Source organism: Pleurodeles waltl, chromosome 8 (genome assembly GCF_031143425.1).
Source record: "Pleurodeles waltl isolate 20211129_DDA chromosome 8, aPleWal1.hap1.20221129, whole genome shotgun sequence".
NCBI lineage: Eukaryota > Metazoa > Chordata > Amphibia > Caudata > Salamandridae > Pleurodeles > Pleurodeles waltl.
Window position 1 is genome coordinate 21,488,050 of NC_090447.1, and position 17,572 is coordinate 21,505,621.

At 41.0% G+C, this 17,572-nt stretch overlaps 1 protein-coding gene across 1 annotated transcript in view; it reads left to right on the forward strand.

Moving 5' to 3' along the window:
* The window catches only part of LOC138249316 (transient receptor potential cation channel subfamily M member 2-like), a 328,743-nt gene that overhangs the window by 180,939 nt on the left and 130,232 nt on the right, over positions 1-17,572 (forward strand). Inside the window, exon 7 of the mRNA XM_069203275.1 lies at positions 7,844-7,942. Coding sequence (XP_069059376.1) covers positions 7,844-7,942 — 99 coding nt within the window. The remainder of the gene's footprint in view (positions 1-7,843; positions 7,943-17,572) is intronic.

Here is a 17,572-nt window from a genome sequence, read left to right on the forward strand (position 1 = left end):
AGTAGTTGGCCTGTAATGTGTTCAGGAGTTTTACGCAGTAAGGGCTAGATTATGAAATTCCATTTTGCATTTCCTAAATAGCAAATTGTAAGAAATCGCTATCTAAGAAATGCAAAATGGGATGTACAAAAACAAAGATTTCCAAATACTAACTCCTAAAGACTAGGAAATCACTATTAGGAAATTGCTACTTAGGAAATTATACATAATTTATTCCTATGGCCCTTGGATAAAAATGATTTCCAAATTTGTGATTTCCTAAGAGGAAGTTACAAATGAGAAAATGCAAAACCAAGAGTACCTAGGGTTCTATGCCCCCCCCTCTTGATGCACCCCCAAAAAAGTGGTACAAATATAAAGCACACAGATGCCCTAAAGGCACATGCATTATACATAGCACTTAAAAAAAATACATTTTGAATGCATTTTCTAAACTTGCACATGGTTACCATCGACTTGGAGTTGATGGTAGTAGCATTTTCTAAACGCCCATTTCACACAACGCCCATTTTACACTTAGGAAATGCTTTGTACATGAGCTTAGGATCTCCCAAATATGGAATCCCTATCTGTGATTCCCTATTGGCTTATGTACATCTGAAAAGGCGATTTGGTCTGTTAAAACATGCAACTGCTTTTCTTTCTTATATGCTGCAATACCTCCCTCACTTCTATTACTGTCACATTTGGGGGGTGATTGTGTTCCCTTGCATTAATTACAACTTCCATAGCAATAGAATAATATTTGTACATTTCCAGTTCACATTTTCTATTGATGTACTTTCTTGTTGGTAGGTGTAGCCCATGTGACTTAGGGCCTGATTTAGATCTTGGCTTTCGGAATACTCCGTCACAAACATGATGGATATCCGTGTTACGATCTCTATTATATCCTATGTTGATCGTAATACATCAGACAGGATATCCGTCACGTTTGTAACGGAGTATTCCACCCACCAAGATCTAAATCAGATCTAAATCAGAACCTTAGTAATTGTGCTCCTCTCTGAGATGTTGTGTTTATTGCTCTTTCTATCATTATGGGCCTGATTATGAGTTAGGCGGACAGTTTACACCATCCGCCGAATTTCAGATGGGGTGGTTGCCGCCATATTGGGTACCTTCCTCCCGGGCCCATTAAGAGATTTCTGCCAGCGGACTGAAACCTGAGTTTCTGCCTGCTGGCCTAGCGGGAAACAGCCTACCATGGTGTCCCCTGCACCTGTTCTCCACCAGCCTTTTCACGGTAGTGCTACCACCATGAAATGGCTGGTGGAGAACGAGATCTTAATCTCCAGAGCAGTGCTGCTTGCAGCGCTGCCCTGGCAGATTAGGACCTCCACCTACCGACAGACTGCTGGGATGCCTGACCCTGGCAGAGCTTGTGGTCCCCTCGTGCCCTGACTGAGAGGGTTGAAATGTGGCACTCGGACCGCCGCATTGGCGGCAGTCCGACAACCATCCCCGAGTCTGATGGTCTAATGACCACCGGTCTCATAATGAGGGCTTATGTCTGAAAATAGTGTAATTGTATAAAGAATTATAATTTTTAAATGTTTATACATTTGTTATTTATATATAACATTATGCTAATACATTATTTTTAATACTTTTGCAGCTTTTCCGGCAGTGTTGTAATCTGGAACAGTGTTAAATATTTGTTAGTTGACATTTTGAACTTTAATTAAATGGATGTTTTAGTTTAAATAGATGTTTTACTTACTTTGCAAGGTAGTTGTATATATATCTCTACATCTTTCTCCAGATTCTGGTTAGGAAATGCAGAGTCTCCTCTTGCAGCTTTTGTAGTTTTTTTAGTAGTAAATTGTTAAATGTGTGTGCTTTTTATATTGTTGGTTTAATTGTTTGAGTGATTTTATTAGTTTGTTTTGTTATAGTTTGTTTTTATTGGTTAGTTATGTTTTTGTTTGATTTTTGTTTATCAGGTAGGTCCTATGGTAAATGCTAATTTATGTTTTATTTGTAATGTTTACTATTTAGTTCAATAGTTTTGAATATTTCATGTAGAAATATTTATATATATGTATATATATTCACTTAAAAAACAAAAGTTTACAGGGACATTATAGTTAGGCTCACATTTTAAACCTACGAAACCATAGAAAGTCACCAGTTATAGTTAGAGTAAACTCACATAACTGTAACTCGTGCCATAAGGTAACTATGACACGTTCCCTCGCCATGCACAGTTTTACTGCAAATATTGCGAAGATGTCATGAGTGTTGTAATTTGTGTTGTTATTAGCAGTGTGTGGCACAAAACCAAAGTTTGCTGTTGCTTGGCTTGCAACGTCAAAGCCAAGCCACAGAAAACAGCTATGTCCGGGTGGGGAGGGACACCCGGGATGTAGCAGGAGCCTGTCTAGCCCACTCCAACAATCATAGCCCCGGGAAGGTGGTGATCCTGGTGCTAAATAGTCTGAAACGGACCCCCTTTACTACTGTTTTATGTTTATGTATGCCCTGGGGACGTGGTGATCCCCGAGGCAGAGGGTATGCATGTGCCCCCCGCATAAGATGTATCGATGGCTCCAGGGAGGTGGTGATCTCTGGGGCAGTGGGGGGTCACGTGGCCCCCAACATATTGAATTACAGCACCAGAGATACAGTGATCACTGGGGCAGTGGGGGGTGCGTGCGGCCCCCCTGCATAAGTTTGACTGATGTTCCCGGTGAGGTGGTGTTCCCCAAGGAAGTAGGGCCACATGGTCCCCTGCATATTCAGTTACAGCCCTAGGGAAGTGGGTGGTGAGCCCCCATGGCAGCAGGGGGCATGCCGCCCGCAAATTTATCATAAGCCCCGGGTAGTTGGCGGTCACCGTGGCAGCAGAAGTGGGCCAGGAGGACCCCCGTATTTTTAACCATATGCCCCAGGACTTGACACACTCTGGGGTTTTATAATAACATGCTTCGCTTTTTTTTTAATTTTATGACAGATGCGCAGCTCCACCACAACTCAGGCTGTAAAATCAAAAATCTAAATGCTTTTTAGCCCGGGGGGGTCCCTTCTTGACCCCCACCACCAGAGCTAAGGGGTCTGCGTGTTTGTAACCTGGCCCGTATTCTGTATTTTTAACTTTTTCCTGGGACTCGGCTTCATCCGGTTCCCAAGATGGCTGACAACACTTCAACGGCTTCTGTTGTTGAAGTGTTATCAGCCAATCAGATCTCAGCACGAGATCAGGAGGGGTCACAAATCCTTTGCGTCCCTATATATACAAATTTGTTTTCCACTTAATTTCTCAAAAACTACTGAACGGAGTTACACCAAAACAATGCTTTCTGGACCAGGACCTACGTTTCTGCCAAATTTGGTGTAGTTCGTCAAGTAGTTTCAGCACTAGCACTGTTTAAAATACCTATGGAATAATAAATGGGGAAATCGTGTATTGCAACCCCCCATTTTTCTTGCCCCCCCGGACGGATCATCCGAAACATCCCAGAGAGCAGCTGATGTGAACGGCAAATTTTTTTGGAAGGTTTTGTGAAGATTCTTCCAGCAGCGCCAAAGGCAAGTAAAAAATGCTTTTTATATAGAAGCTAGCTCCTAACTATTACTACCTAGTGGCGTAATTATTAGTTAATATAAAAACTAGTTATTTCTATGTTTATTAATGATGTCATAGTATGGTGGTATTGCTGTAGTCGATAGTGTGTGAGGCAATATTATTTGACAAATTATATGTTTATTTAAAGGTAAAGATAGGGTTGCTTCTGATATTTGTGTTTTTCATAATCCATTATAAGTAAAAATTGATAATTTTAAGAATGAGATTTGTGTTCTCGATATTTGTGGCTTTATTAGTTGAGTATATGAAGGCAATATTTGTGTTCACAATATTTTTTTCTGATACTTTTGTATATCAATATTGTGTGCATTGATATTATATCAGTGATCAGAGAATGGACTACCATCAAAAAGTATCTCCTTTATGGAATGTTGAGACAGACTTTGCAAACTATGGAGCAATGCAGAAACAACGCCACAAATACACAATGTATTCCTACTTATTGACACCATAGGGAATTGTAAATGGCTAATAAAATGGATGTATGGGAAACTCACTGACACTACAAAGCCCTCACTAGATAAATTGTAAGCAAAATATCATTGGTCACGAACTGAGGGAATCAGAATACTCAAAGTATTAAAATATATGTGCACAAAGCATCAAGATACACCTGTTGTATAAACTGTCAATGTAATTATATTCCTGGGATGTGTTTGACCCCAAGAAAGATTAATAATATTTATGGACCAGCACTGTTATAATTCCTCAGAGAAGGTACAAATAAAATTGGCCAGCGACTACAAAGAACTGTGCTATAAACCCTAGAAGGGATATGCTGGGTCTCCTTTTCAGACCCAAAACCAAGAAAGTCAGTAATAAATATATTGATCTGGCCCTCCTAATTTTCAAAAGGGCAAAAGTGATGAACCGGAAAAACCCCACAACATATCAGTTGGCACAGGGGGTGAAACAATTAGTGGAAGCTGAAAGCACATTATTATTATACTGGGAAGAAAGCATAGAAAAAACCCATTGCATACAAATAGGCTGAGTTTACGTAGATGGTATTATTGAATGAGAGGACAGGGGAGGGTCAGATCAACCCAGTCAGGCCACTGAAAACATAGAGAACGACTTGTGACAGACATCAGCAAACTGAAGTAGGCCCCATAATAAAAGCAAACAAAATAATTGTGAGGAACTAAAAGAGTAACATGCAATGGAAGTGACCATACATTTGGTTACTGGTCATCCAGTCCTTCCCCAACCTGCAACTAGATGACTGACAATAACATGAAACAGTCACTGAAACTCTGACTACTGAACAATATGAAAGTAATATTCTACTGACCTCACAATGGGAAGCCTTCACTGCTTTTGGTTAGTTACTAATTAGTTGTTACACATGTTTACGCATATAGGTGTTCATTATGAGTTTGGTGGTCTTTTGGTAAGACCGCCAACATGGAGGTCTGGGTACCATCAAACTCATAATAGCATTGTTGATCTACAGTAGAAGGAGATAAGTTTAGAAATAGATTGCATCAAGCAATATCTGACATAATGGTAAGGTAAGGAAACAATGAGGAAGGAGTAAGAAAGGTTACAGGAAGACAATCAATCCTGAAAAAGACTTAAGTTGTACAGACCACCCTTCATCGGGTGCTAGTAACAGACTGCAATGCTAATGAACAACTTTCCGTGATTTCCTAGATATCCTTAAACTAAATTATACTTGTGAGATAAAAAATGTACAAAATGATGTTATGCAGTATTGTTTGTCTTTCATATTTGCATGTAATATTCCTGAAATGTATCACTGTGTACTTTTTTAATGTGATTTGGAAATTCCAATAAAGAAAGAGTAAAAAAAACGATTGGATGAACATTATGCAGAAAACCTAAAGGTTCATCTGCCAGAACATCCTATGCTTTACTATGGAGGAAAATCTTAATTTGGTGATTCTAGAAGACTGTTGATGTAACCAAATGCCAAGAAGAAGGGTTTCTCCCAGAGCTTCATTATTTGGGAAAGCTGGATGCAGTCTCCTTTGAAAAAAGTACATCTTGCAGCCATTACAACTTTCACATGCCTCCTTTTTCAACGTCTCTATTTTTTAAGATTCTGTAGAAGGGATTAGAAAAGTATTTCCTCATGCAAGGAGACCCTCTCCTCCATGAGGGCCTTATTGGGTGCTTTCAAAATTAAAGTGCCTCCCTTTAGACCTGTTTATAAATGTACTTTACATCAAATTGCTTGGATAGCAGCTTTCATATTAGCCATCACTTCAGCCCTCAGAGTTAGTGAAATATGCGTTTTTGGTTGTACGGAACCATATACAGTTTTCCATAAAGGTTATGGAACTCTACGCTATGAAGCAGTTTTCAGCTGGATTGTGTCCTTTAACTTTGTTGGAACAGTGTTAATGGAACGTTGTTTGGTAAAACCAGAGCCTTTTCCACAAAGGGTATAATAACTTCAACTTTTTAAAGAAATATCCCTATGTTGACATATGTGGGACAGTCATTTTTAGAACCATTCATACCATTTCAACACATTATTTTCTTGATTCACATTCCAGGAAGATGACTTAGTGGACCGGGCATCTCTAGGGAATCTTTTTGCATAATGTAGTCCTGTATTTTTCCTTTGTCTTTCTTTGCATTTCTACGAATGGGCCTACTATTCTGTTAATTGCTTATGAATATAAATGAACAATTCCTGGAGGAGAAGCAAAAGTGACTTACATGTAATCCTAGATCTCCTCTCGAAGAATCTTCATTATAGTCATAAGTAACTCTGCCTCCTCCCTGGAAAACACACCAAGGAATTAGGAACTATTCTTTCTGGATTTGGGATTCCCATAACAAAGAGCTGGCTTAACTGCCACTGGCAGAGCATGACAAGAGATTGGTGGTATGCCCTTCCTTATAGGAGCAGTGCCAGGTTTTTTTTTTACCTCTAGGGCTACATTGTCCTGCTATTCTATTACCTAAAAATAAAATGTTTTATAAATTAGTTTTATTTTCATTTATCTGCAAAAGGTGACTATTGGGGTCATTACAATCTCGGCGGGGAAACCCAAGTCACTCATTCCGCCAGCCTTTTGGTGTGGAGTCTGACTCATTATCTGGTGGGCAGCCCTGCTTTCAGCGCTGGCCAGTTGGATCAGAAACGCTGCCACCGCCAGGCTGCCTGGTGGCCGAAGCCTGGTGGTGGCAGCATTTCAAACGTGCCGGTTCAGCCACGTTCATTATATGGCGGTCTGGACCGCCACGCTGTTGTCAGCAATTACCGCTACCGCCGGCATGGGAGTCCAGACCGCCATGTTCATAATGAGGGCCTATGTGTCTGTTTCTTGAAGACAATAATCACAAAAGGTTAATATAGCATGCAGTAGGCTTTCAAAAATACCTTGCTTTGCATCTTTAGCTTTTCCAAAAGAAATGTTTGCATCTATTTTGTAAAAGTGCTTTGGGGTGCTGCTTGTGAACTGAACAGTTCAGTGTATTTCACTATAATATCAATCAATCAAGCTGGAATTATATAGCACATCTAATCACCCATGATGGTATCCAGGTGCTGGTGATTCCAGTGGAGGAAAACTTGGATTACAGGTGAGAGATGTTTCCTTCTTAGGTGCATTTTAAAATAAGTTTCAGATGAAGCACTCATTTGCAGTTAAGAAAATCCCTCAAAAGATCCTAGATTAATCTTATGGCATAGTCCACTCCTCTTTTGAGATTGAGTAACATGCCTTTCATAAGGAGTCAGCATAGCAGGTGGTACTAGAAGCCCTCTATTAGAATTCAATTGGGCCATAGGAAAGTTACTTTTTTACAAAGTACCTGGGGTTCACGTTGGTCCAGAATGTACATTGTTAATATTTTGAAGAAAGGGCTGGTCATCCTTAAACACATCATAAGTGTATTTGGGTGTGATCCAGAGCGTGAATTCTGAGCATTCTACTGAGGGATGGTGCATGTGTGATGGTGCTAGCAGAGCTGAGGTGGGTCAGTGTCCCACCAGACTGGCCATCGGCATTTATGCAGGAGGAGGGTCACTTATAAATTGGGAAAGGAGCAGTGCCTCTTCTCTTGTCATGTGATTGGTTCAAGGATTTGTAGCATTGTTCTTATGATATCTTTGAGCAGAATGTTAGTTAATAATTAGAAATTCTCTGTAGCATGGGCCACATCACAGTGATCCCAGGGTGCTTTCCAGCAGAAGAGAAGGATGATATTTCAAACATTCACAGTTGTAAAAGCATTAACACAGAGTATTTTTTTATAGCTCTTCAACCACTTAAGTTCGCAACTCATGACTATATTCAGGATGTACTTCACCAAGTTCTGGAACCAGATGGATGTTCTGGCACTTCTTCTCTTCTTACTCGGCTTAATGTGCAGGTTGGTATCATTGTTGCTTCCTTGACCTGCACAGTGCATGCATGTTTTACCCTGGGTGTCTTTTATAGCATGGTCCATGTCCTGTGCAGTGCTTTCCAGAGTGACCAAGGTGCTTGACAATGTGCTTGACAATGCCTTGGAGGTTCAACAAGGTTACACTTTAAAGCAGCCTTTACCACTTCCTACCACTGATAAACTGAAGACACACTCACTCAGTTGCTCCACCAAAGTATTTATGTAGTATTCGTAAAGTGCAAATCTAGCCTCTAGGTCTTGTGATCCTGGGCATGGTTGGGCCTGTGGGCATGGAGGGTGGTGTGCAATAAGGCACTGGCTCAGGTACTGGGTATGGGTTGGCGCTTTGTGTACCACTTACAGTCTTGAAGCAGCTCTCCACCTTTTAGCATTTTCAGCAGTTTTGGAGAGATGCTTGATAATCTAAAAGGCCGTCTGTGGTACTGAAGCCCCTGATCTATATTACTATTGTTTAGCATGTTCTGTTGGCCAATTAAGTGTGTGTTCCTGAGATTATCCTCTCTGCCAATATCTAAGAGGTGTTTCTAATCCTGGCTTTCACAATTTTATCAAAGAGCACGGTGTTGTTTTCCAATCCCTTCACTTCCAGGTGCTGGTGTGAATTGTAGTTGTAAGTGTAATTCTAATTGTATTTCTATAGCACTTACTACCCCTTACAAGGCGTCAATGCTTTTTTTGGATAGTATCGCGCTACTCTAGAACCCAAGAGGAATTCGTGGCAGATTAATATAGAGAAATATGAGTGTAGGATTAGTATTAATATGATTTAATTTGAGTAGAGGATATGTGAGTTTGTCACTGAGATTGACTAGAGTAATGGAGAGATAGAGCAGGGAAGAATCCTGGTGTGTTAATTTGGAGTTTATAGTAATAGGATGAGGCTTTGGATGAGTAAAGGAGAGATGGAGGAGGAAAGAGTCTGTGGAAAGGGTTTAGGGAGATCATAGTAACAGGAGGAGTTTTGGATGCGTCAAAGTTGTGATAAATGAGGGCGAATTTAGTAGGGTTATTTGGGAGATCATGGTAGTAAACTGAGGTGTGGGGTGAGCTAGATGCAGTAGAGGAGGAAAGAGCTTAGGCAGAGTTATTTTGGAGATGAAAGTAGTAGAATGGGGTTGTGATGAGTCAGAGTGGGGATGGAGGATAGATTATTAGAAATATAGGGTGATGGGGAGACAGAGCTTATGAAATGAAAATGTATATTATTTTTATTTATTTATTATTGCATTTATATACATATATATATATATATATATATATATATATATATATATATATATATGTATATATACAGAAGCACCACATTGCCTGAGTACGCGACACCCGTCCGCGTTAGCAACACAACGCGCCGCGATCAAGGAGCGTAGGCTCCAAAACTCATAAGGTTTTTGTGATTCAATAAACATGTTGATATTCAAGGAGTCTCGGCGTGTTGTGTCGCTAACGTGGACTGGTGTTGTGTTCTCCGGCAGCGCGGTGCTTTTGGATTTAATAGGGTTCGCTACCCTGCCGAGACTTGCGGCGTTTAAGAGGCCAGAATATAGCGACTTTATTTTGGAATATATATATATATATATATATATATATATATATATATATATATATATATACATATTGAAATGTAATTATTTATATTTCGAAATGTATTTATAGATTTAATTTTATTTATTTTCTAGTACAGTAGGACTAGAGTGATAAATAGATATGTAAATGCATAGTAAGGGAATGTATGTGCAAGGAAAATAATACTGGGTAGAATAATATGGGAAGAAAAGTAATATTGTATAAACACATACTTTCAAGATTTGTAATATTTGAAGTTAATTAATAACTGTACTTTTTAAACATATATTAATCTTTCTTCAATTTTTAAATAATGAAATACTTGCTGTTAAATAGTTAAGATAACATTTGTTAAATGGGCTTAAAGAGTATGTGTATAATTTATTATTATGAAATAGTAACAATACATATTTCTTAAAGAACTATACATATCTAGAATATACACATAATCTGATTATAAATATTTATCAACACAGGCATATGCAGTCCATTGCTGTTTGAACATGATGGTTATGAAGGAAAGAGCCAACTCTTGAGTAGTTTTCCGAAGGCAAGATGTTTATCTTTGGATCTTATATTTGGGGATAGTAAATTCCATAGTTTGGCTGCTTGAACAGAGATGGTTGTATCACCTATTGTCTTTTAATTGTATGGCGGTGTTTTAAGGCGGGTGCCAATCATGAGAAGAGGTTTCTTTTTTTAATGTATTCGGTTATTTTGTTTCTGAAGAAAAGTGGTCTTGTTCTGTTTATAACTTTGTGGGTGATACAAAGCAGCTTGAATGTGGATCTTCTGGCAATGGGTTACAAGTGTAGTGTTCTCAATGCAGGGGCGTTGCAAGTATGTGGCTTTACATGTAATAGTAGCCTGGCAGCTGAGTTCTGAATACGTTGTAATTTTTTCAGAATAGATAGAGATGATCCATGGTAGAGGCTATTGGCATAATCCAGTTTGGATAGTACAAGAGAGATAGTGGTCTGCAACTTGCGTGGAAATCCGAGGTGGGGGAAGATGCGTTGCAGAGTCTTCAAGGTGATGAAGCTTGATCGTGCTAATTTATCCACTTGGACATCCATTGTTAACTTGGAGTCCATGGTAATTGCACTGTTTTTAACTTACTCGGATACCTAACGAGGTAGTTCGAGATCATCACACCAGGCACCCAGTGAGTCATAATTTTTCCAGTTGCCACATGTGAATACTTTGAGATGGCTCCAAAGTCATCCACTCACCAACGGCTCTGATGCAACTGAAGGTTTGTGAGTTTTCAATGTCTATGGGGCATTACTGCGTAAGTAGTATTTGTGTGTCATCTGCATAGTTGGAGCATGTGAGTTGAAAATCATTGATCAATTTTGGTAATTACATCATGTAGACGTTGAAAAGCATAGGTGAGATGATTGATCTCTGGGTGACCCCTGCTTTTGTGAAGTAGAGTTTGGACGAGAAAGGGGGAGAATAGATAATATTAGTTCTGTTTTGAAGGAAGGATTGTTTTGCTTCACTAATGAACGAGCTGAAACACTCATGTGCTGACACAAATCTCTGGAATGCGCTTCTTAGTCCAAAGAAGACATTTATTAATTCACTATGCAAGGTTCCTAAAAGGATATTAGCATGCTGAAAGCACACGTTTAAAAATGGTCACAGCAATTAAATGAAAACATGTCACCTCCACTGCAATATACATAGCAAATATATGTATTTATATTATAATGCAAAGCAAATAATGAATTAAAAGATATGCATCACCATGAGGCAAGACAAAACTTCATCACCCTCCTATTCAGCATCAGATCGCCAGATCTCAGAATCGATCGAGGAGAGAGAGATCAATTATCTTCACAGGAAGGATGACACACTCCAGCGTCCTGGAGATGCCTGAGATCTGCAAACACTCTCTGTCCCTGGTCTATTTGGTCTCGGCCTCTTATACTTTGAACAAACAAGAGAGGAAAATGTAAGAACCTCCCTCTCCCCGCAGAACTTTATTTATTCCCAAAAATGCTGATTGCTTTAGGCCAGCTTTCAAATGAACACGTCGGGACTTGGCCACAATCCCAAGGTGCCAATTCAAAACAGGACCGTTCACTGCCTTCTGAGTACATTCTTATCAGCCTAAGCCCTTTGTGGGAAAAGAGCACAAAAAATAAAACATGTGCACAGTACAACATGGAAAACTACTTGTAGCTTTTAACGTGGCATTGGTTAATGCTAAAATAAAGTCAATAGGCGAAATGTTGCTGGTGGTCACTAATGTGACAGGGTGCTGCAAGGCTAAGTACAATGTGGAGTCAGTGGTCAAAACTCACATGTCATTACAAGGATGTAATCCAGTCGGAAGCAGTCCCTTCTATGCTGACTTCGTGGAGTCTTTGAATTAAGGTGTCATGGCCAAGCATATCAAAGGCAGCTGAGTGGTCCAAGAGAAGTAGTACAGTAACTCCATTGCAGTCAAGTGTGTTTTTATAATCATCCCAGATTGCTATAGTGCAGATTCAGTGCTTCTTCCTGGGCAGAATCCAGTTTGGTAGTCTGAAAGTATGGAATTGTCTTCAATGAATTGTGACATCTGGGCGAATGCTGCTCTTTCTATCAGTTTGCCCAGGAAAGGTCCATTTGTGATTGGTCTGTAGTTGATGGGTCCCTATGGGTCTAGGTTTGTTGTCTTTAATAATGGACATATGTATGCCTTTTTCAGCTCTTCACAAAAAGTTTCTGTAGTTAAAGAGTTGTTGATTCTTCTTCTTACAGGTGTGCCAGCAGAAGTAGAGAAATAATTTCTTGAAGATGTGTGACGGACAAGGGTCAGATGGGCAACCAGACTGCCTGCTTGTTTTGACCAAATCCATAAATTTGCCATGTGATATTTGTTTCAAGGAGTGCAGAGGTTAGGTTGGTTTACTCTTAGATGGGATTTTAGGAAAGGGATTGCAGCTGATGATTTTCTTCTGTTTTAAATAGAAGTCTAATGTGTCTGCCTTGGTTGTATAATGAGTTGCTAGTTTCTTGATGAAATCTGAAGTAGTGGAATGACTTCCTTCCATGCATTTAGGTTTTCAAAATTCATTGATAATTTTATCAAATTCTTTAGTTGCAGAGTTAGCATTTAAAATTCTGCCTTTGTAGTACCTTCTTTTAGCTTTTTCAATTGATGATTTTTATATTCTATTAAGTTTGTCTTGAATGTTGTTTGTTTTGAGCCAGGTCCATTACAACCTTCTGATTTGTTGCTTTATCTTTGTAAGTTCTGTGTTTCTCCAAGGTGTTGGTTTTCTTTTATCTTGATTAGCTTTTCTGAGTGGTATTAAGATATTGAAAGCTTCCTGTAGCCACTCATAAAGTTTTGGAACATAATTAATTGTGTCTAGATCTGTGTTGGCTGTTAGTTGTGTTTCTAAGTCTTCAGAATTGAGTTTGCGCCATTGTTGATAGATGCATGTATGTAAGATGCTATGGGGTATGTTGATTTGTGGTGTTTTATTTTGGAATGGTGATCTGACCATGTGATTGACATGATGCTTTGAACGGTAACTAGTTCAGGCTTCGCAAAAATGATATTTAGGATATGTCCAATGATGTGTGTGGGATTTTGTACAATGTGATGTAGGTTCAATGTGACTAGGCCAGTGGTGATAGCTTCTGGATGGGGCATATTGGGTTTGTCAAGCCAAATGTTTAAGTCCCTAAGAATGCATAGGTTTGAGTCTAATTTTATAAGGTTTGAGGCTGTATCTAGAAAAGTGTCTGGGAATGTCAAGTTGTTAGGTGGAGGTCTGTAACAGGTGGAGAAAGTTACAAGAGGAAGTTGGTGTAGGGTTGCAACTTGTGAGGAGGCCCTCCCAAACTTATATGAAAATGTTTTCTTTTTTACTGAGATTTATTGCTTGGTTGAATATAATAGCAAGCTCGCCTCCTCTATTGCCTATATAGTTTTGTGTCATGCAACACTGGGGCCATGTCATCCCCCAACTATGATTCCATTACGAATAGTAAGTCACGTTGTGTGTCCATGAGCAGATTGTAGATGGGGTGCATGTTTTTTAGAGTGATATGCATTTATGAGCAGGCAGCTTAGAAAATGTGTGTTTGTGGTGGTGTTGTTTTGTTTCGGAGAAGGGTGAGCAGTATATTTTGAGCCTGTAGCAGGCGTGTTGTTAGTTGTGATAACTGTGTGAGGGTCACAATAGTCCTGTTTTTCAATATAGTGTTCTTCTTCCATTTTGTTTGGTCTGTGTGTGTTGGTGGTGGACTTAGTGACTGAGAGTGACATGATGAGAGCAGTTTTTGTGTAGATCAGCCTTATTGTGTAATAGACAAGGGGATGCAAAGTTGTTAAGAGTGGCTTGTTGTTTATTTTGTTTGTTTAGTGTGGATGGAGTATGGGTTACGGGTGGTGGAGGAGCATGCAAATCAAAAGGCTCTAAATTGTGCAGTGGGTGAGAGGCGGATGAATGAATGTTGGTGTGATGGGGTGCTTCTGGTAGATGTTTGTGAAGAGTGAGAATTTAGGAGTACAGATAGGGCAGGATTTGTATTATTTGTTTAGCCATGAGGGTGGGAGTGGGTGTGACGGAAAGTATTATGAAAGTTTGTGTTATTTTGATGTGCTGATGAGTGTGATCTGTTTTGTTTTTGTGGAATAGTGAGAGGAGATATTACTGTAATGGTTTTCTGTGAAAGATTTGAATGTGAGTTAGTGCTGGTGAGTGGTACTTGAATATTGCAGGGGGTGTTGATGTGTTTTGGAGAAGAGTGTATGAGGTGGATGATATGGGTTAGGGGTGTTTGTGTTACTATTGATCACCGGAAGAGGTAACATATATGGTTTAGTGGAGTGTAAGGATGGTTGTGTGTAATTGGTGAAGAGAAGGGGGAGGGTGTTTTTAGATGGTGTATTGGAAGGCTGGGTTTAGGTATTGTCATGATAAAAGGGGGTCTGGCAGGAGCAAATACAGGATAGTGCTGTTGGTCTGTATGAACAGGGAGTGTGTCTCTGTGTAGGAGGCTGGCTTGGTTTGTAGTGGGTACCTAAAGTACTTTTCCTTATTAATGAAATTAGGTCAGTGTCTAGAAGCCAGGCTCTCTAGGGGTAGTGTGGATGAGCAGCCAAGGCCCAATTAGGAGACTCGCAAAGCTCCTGCAATGCCACTGTAGTCATACAGTACTCACACACATGAAAGAAAATACTCAGTGTTACAAAAATAAAGGTACTTTATTTTGGTGACACAAATGCCAAAAATACCTTAGAGACTATACTCCCTTAGGAGGTAAGTAATATACACAGAATACACACTAGAATGCAAAAATAGATGTAAAAACAGAAAACAGTGCAAATAGTGAAAATCACAATAGTTAGAAATGGGCTTAGGGGGAACACAAACCATATCCTAAAATAGTGGAATGCGAAATTCGGTATCCCATCTAGGCAAGTGTGTGTAGAGGGGCGCTGGGAGCATTAGAAAACACCAAAGGTAAGTAATATAACCCACCCCAGAGCCCAGGAAAGCAGGATAAAATCACCTTAACTTTCCTAGAACACACAAGAACATGTGATAGAAGCTTTTGCAAGAACCAGAAGAGCCTGCCCGACACCAACAATGGATTCCTGGACCTGAAGACCTGTGACAGAAGGGGACCAAGTTCAAGAACCACTGAAGAGTCCAGGGAGAACAAGAACCCCTGTTAACCCAGATGAAGGTGCAAAAGAAGAACCACCGGTGAAGAAGAACAGTCAGTACTGCACCCAAGAAGATGGATGCGGGTTCCTGGTTGGTGCAGATGATGTCTGACGCTGGATAGATGACTGCAGTCTGGGGTGTGTCACTGGATTCTGCCAACAAGCCTTGGCACACGCAAAGATTGCAATTAGTGGAAAATGGAGCTGCCCGGGACCAGGAGGAAGCTAGTGGCCTCTACCCAGGAGGGTGAGACAGAGGAGGCTCTCAGCAACTCAGAGAGCCCTCAGAAGTCCAGGCAGCAAGCACAGGAGTCCCACAGCACGGGAACAAAGAAGGTGCAAAGTGAGGCCCATGCAGCACAAAACAAAGGGATCCCACGCCACTGGAGAACCATGCAGGAGGCTGTACATCGCAGCAAGGAGTGCAGCGGGCTGAAGCTACACGGTGCATAAAGAACTTCATGGAAGGATGCCAACAAGCCTTGGAAACTGCAAAAAATGCAGTGCATGTGGGTACTGCCTTGCGTGGGGAGGCAAGCCCTTGCCTCCACCAAAGTTGGACAGCTGGATTTCGGAAACGTCGGGACCACTTCAGTCTACCACCTGTGTTGCTGGATCCATGCACTTCTTCAGGAGAGGGGAACCAAGCCACCGGTCATCGCTGCAGAGGGGTGCGTGCTGAAGCAGGAAAGTGACTCCTTCACTTCAAGGGAGATTCCTTCATTCTTCTGGTGCAGGCTGAAGATAGGCAGTCCTCAGAGGATGTACAACCTGGAAATAGTTGCAGTTGCTGGCAGGAGCTGAAGATACAATGTTGCAGAAGTCATCTTTACTTTGTTGCAGTTTGTAGAGTTCCTGGAGGGTCCAGATGCAGTTTCGCCAGTAGAAGGTGAAGTAAAGGATGCAGAGGATTCCTGCTGGAGTATTGCAATTAGAATATGAAGAAACACCCAGCGTAGAGACACAAAATAGCCCTGAAAGGGGGATTGTCACCTACACAGGTAAGCACCTATCAGGGGAGGGCTCTGATGTCACCTGCTGGCACTGGCCATTCAGATGCTCCCAGAGTGCCCTGCCAACTTGGAATCCAAGATGGCAAAACCCAGGGACCCTCTTGAGGAGCTCTGAGCACCACCCCTGGAGTGGTGATGGACAGTGGAGTAGTCACTCCCCTTTCCTTTGTCCATTTTCATGCCAGAGCAGGGACGGTGGGTCCCTGAGCTGGTTTAGACTGGATTATGCAAGGAAGGCTTCATCTGTGTCCTTCAAAGTGTTTCCAGAGGCCCTGGGAGACTACCCCTCCCATGCCTCTAACAACTATTTCCAAAGGGAGAGTGTGTAACATCCCTCTCCCAAAGGAAATCGTTTGTTCTGCCTTCCTAGGCTTCAGCTGCTCAATCAATAGGAGGGCAGAAACCTGTCTCTGAGGAGGCAGCAGCTGGTGAAGAACCAGAACCTTATGGGCCTGGCGGCGCAGGGTACGCCTGAAATCTCCTTGGATTCACCTGCCTCAACTAACAGAGACACGGGACACTCTGTCAGGCGTAAAAGATCGGATTTTATTAGCTGCAGCTAGTACAGTTGTCCAAGAAGTACACAAGGTATGTTCTCAGGAGACTGCTACTTTACTTTGTGGCGCACAATCTTATATACCGTATAAAAACCATTTATTAACTACATACACTCCCAGAACACATAGAAAGGAGCCAGTAAGAATAATGTAAAGATAGAACAGAGCCAATAGAAATGTCGGAAAACAAGACAGCACCAATAGAAGGAATTGGAAAACAAAGTATCAAGTGACTTAAGGTTGCCTCCCCTCCAGCTGTGTTTGTCACCCCTCCCTTGAACTAATTCATTAACCGATCCACAACGAAGTTGCATGTGGTGCGATAAGTTTGTGTGCGTTTGGAGGACAGTTGTGAAATGAGAGAATACTAGCAAAGGACAGCGAAGGCCAGACGATAAGATAAGATCGGCGGAGAATAGTGTGAGCCTACAGATAGTTGAAACAAGGATTAGAAAACCAGACAGGGATTAGTGTACTCGGTCAGACCTTAATACCAGCCTTGTAAAGATAGAGGCAGAAGGCTGTTTTGAACACCATGTTGCAGAATAAGCAGAAAAGGCAGAATGGACTTCGTTCGCTGTGCTGCCTGAGTGAAGGCAACATAAAATGGCTGCGGGCCACAAAATGGCGGGTCGATACGATCGTATTAAAAATCGAATTTCCTCAGACCCTCCTTTTGCCAGAACTCAGGCAAGGTACACAAACTCATGTTAATCTGAGTCGATGTCTATGGCCATGAGGTCATCAAGCTGTTGCTGTACCATCATTTTGATATTCTCTG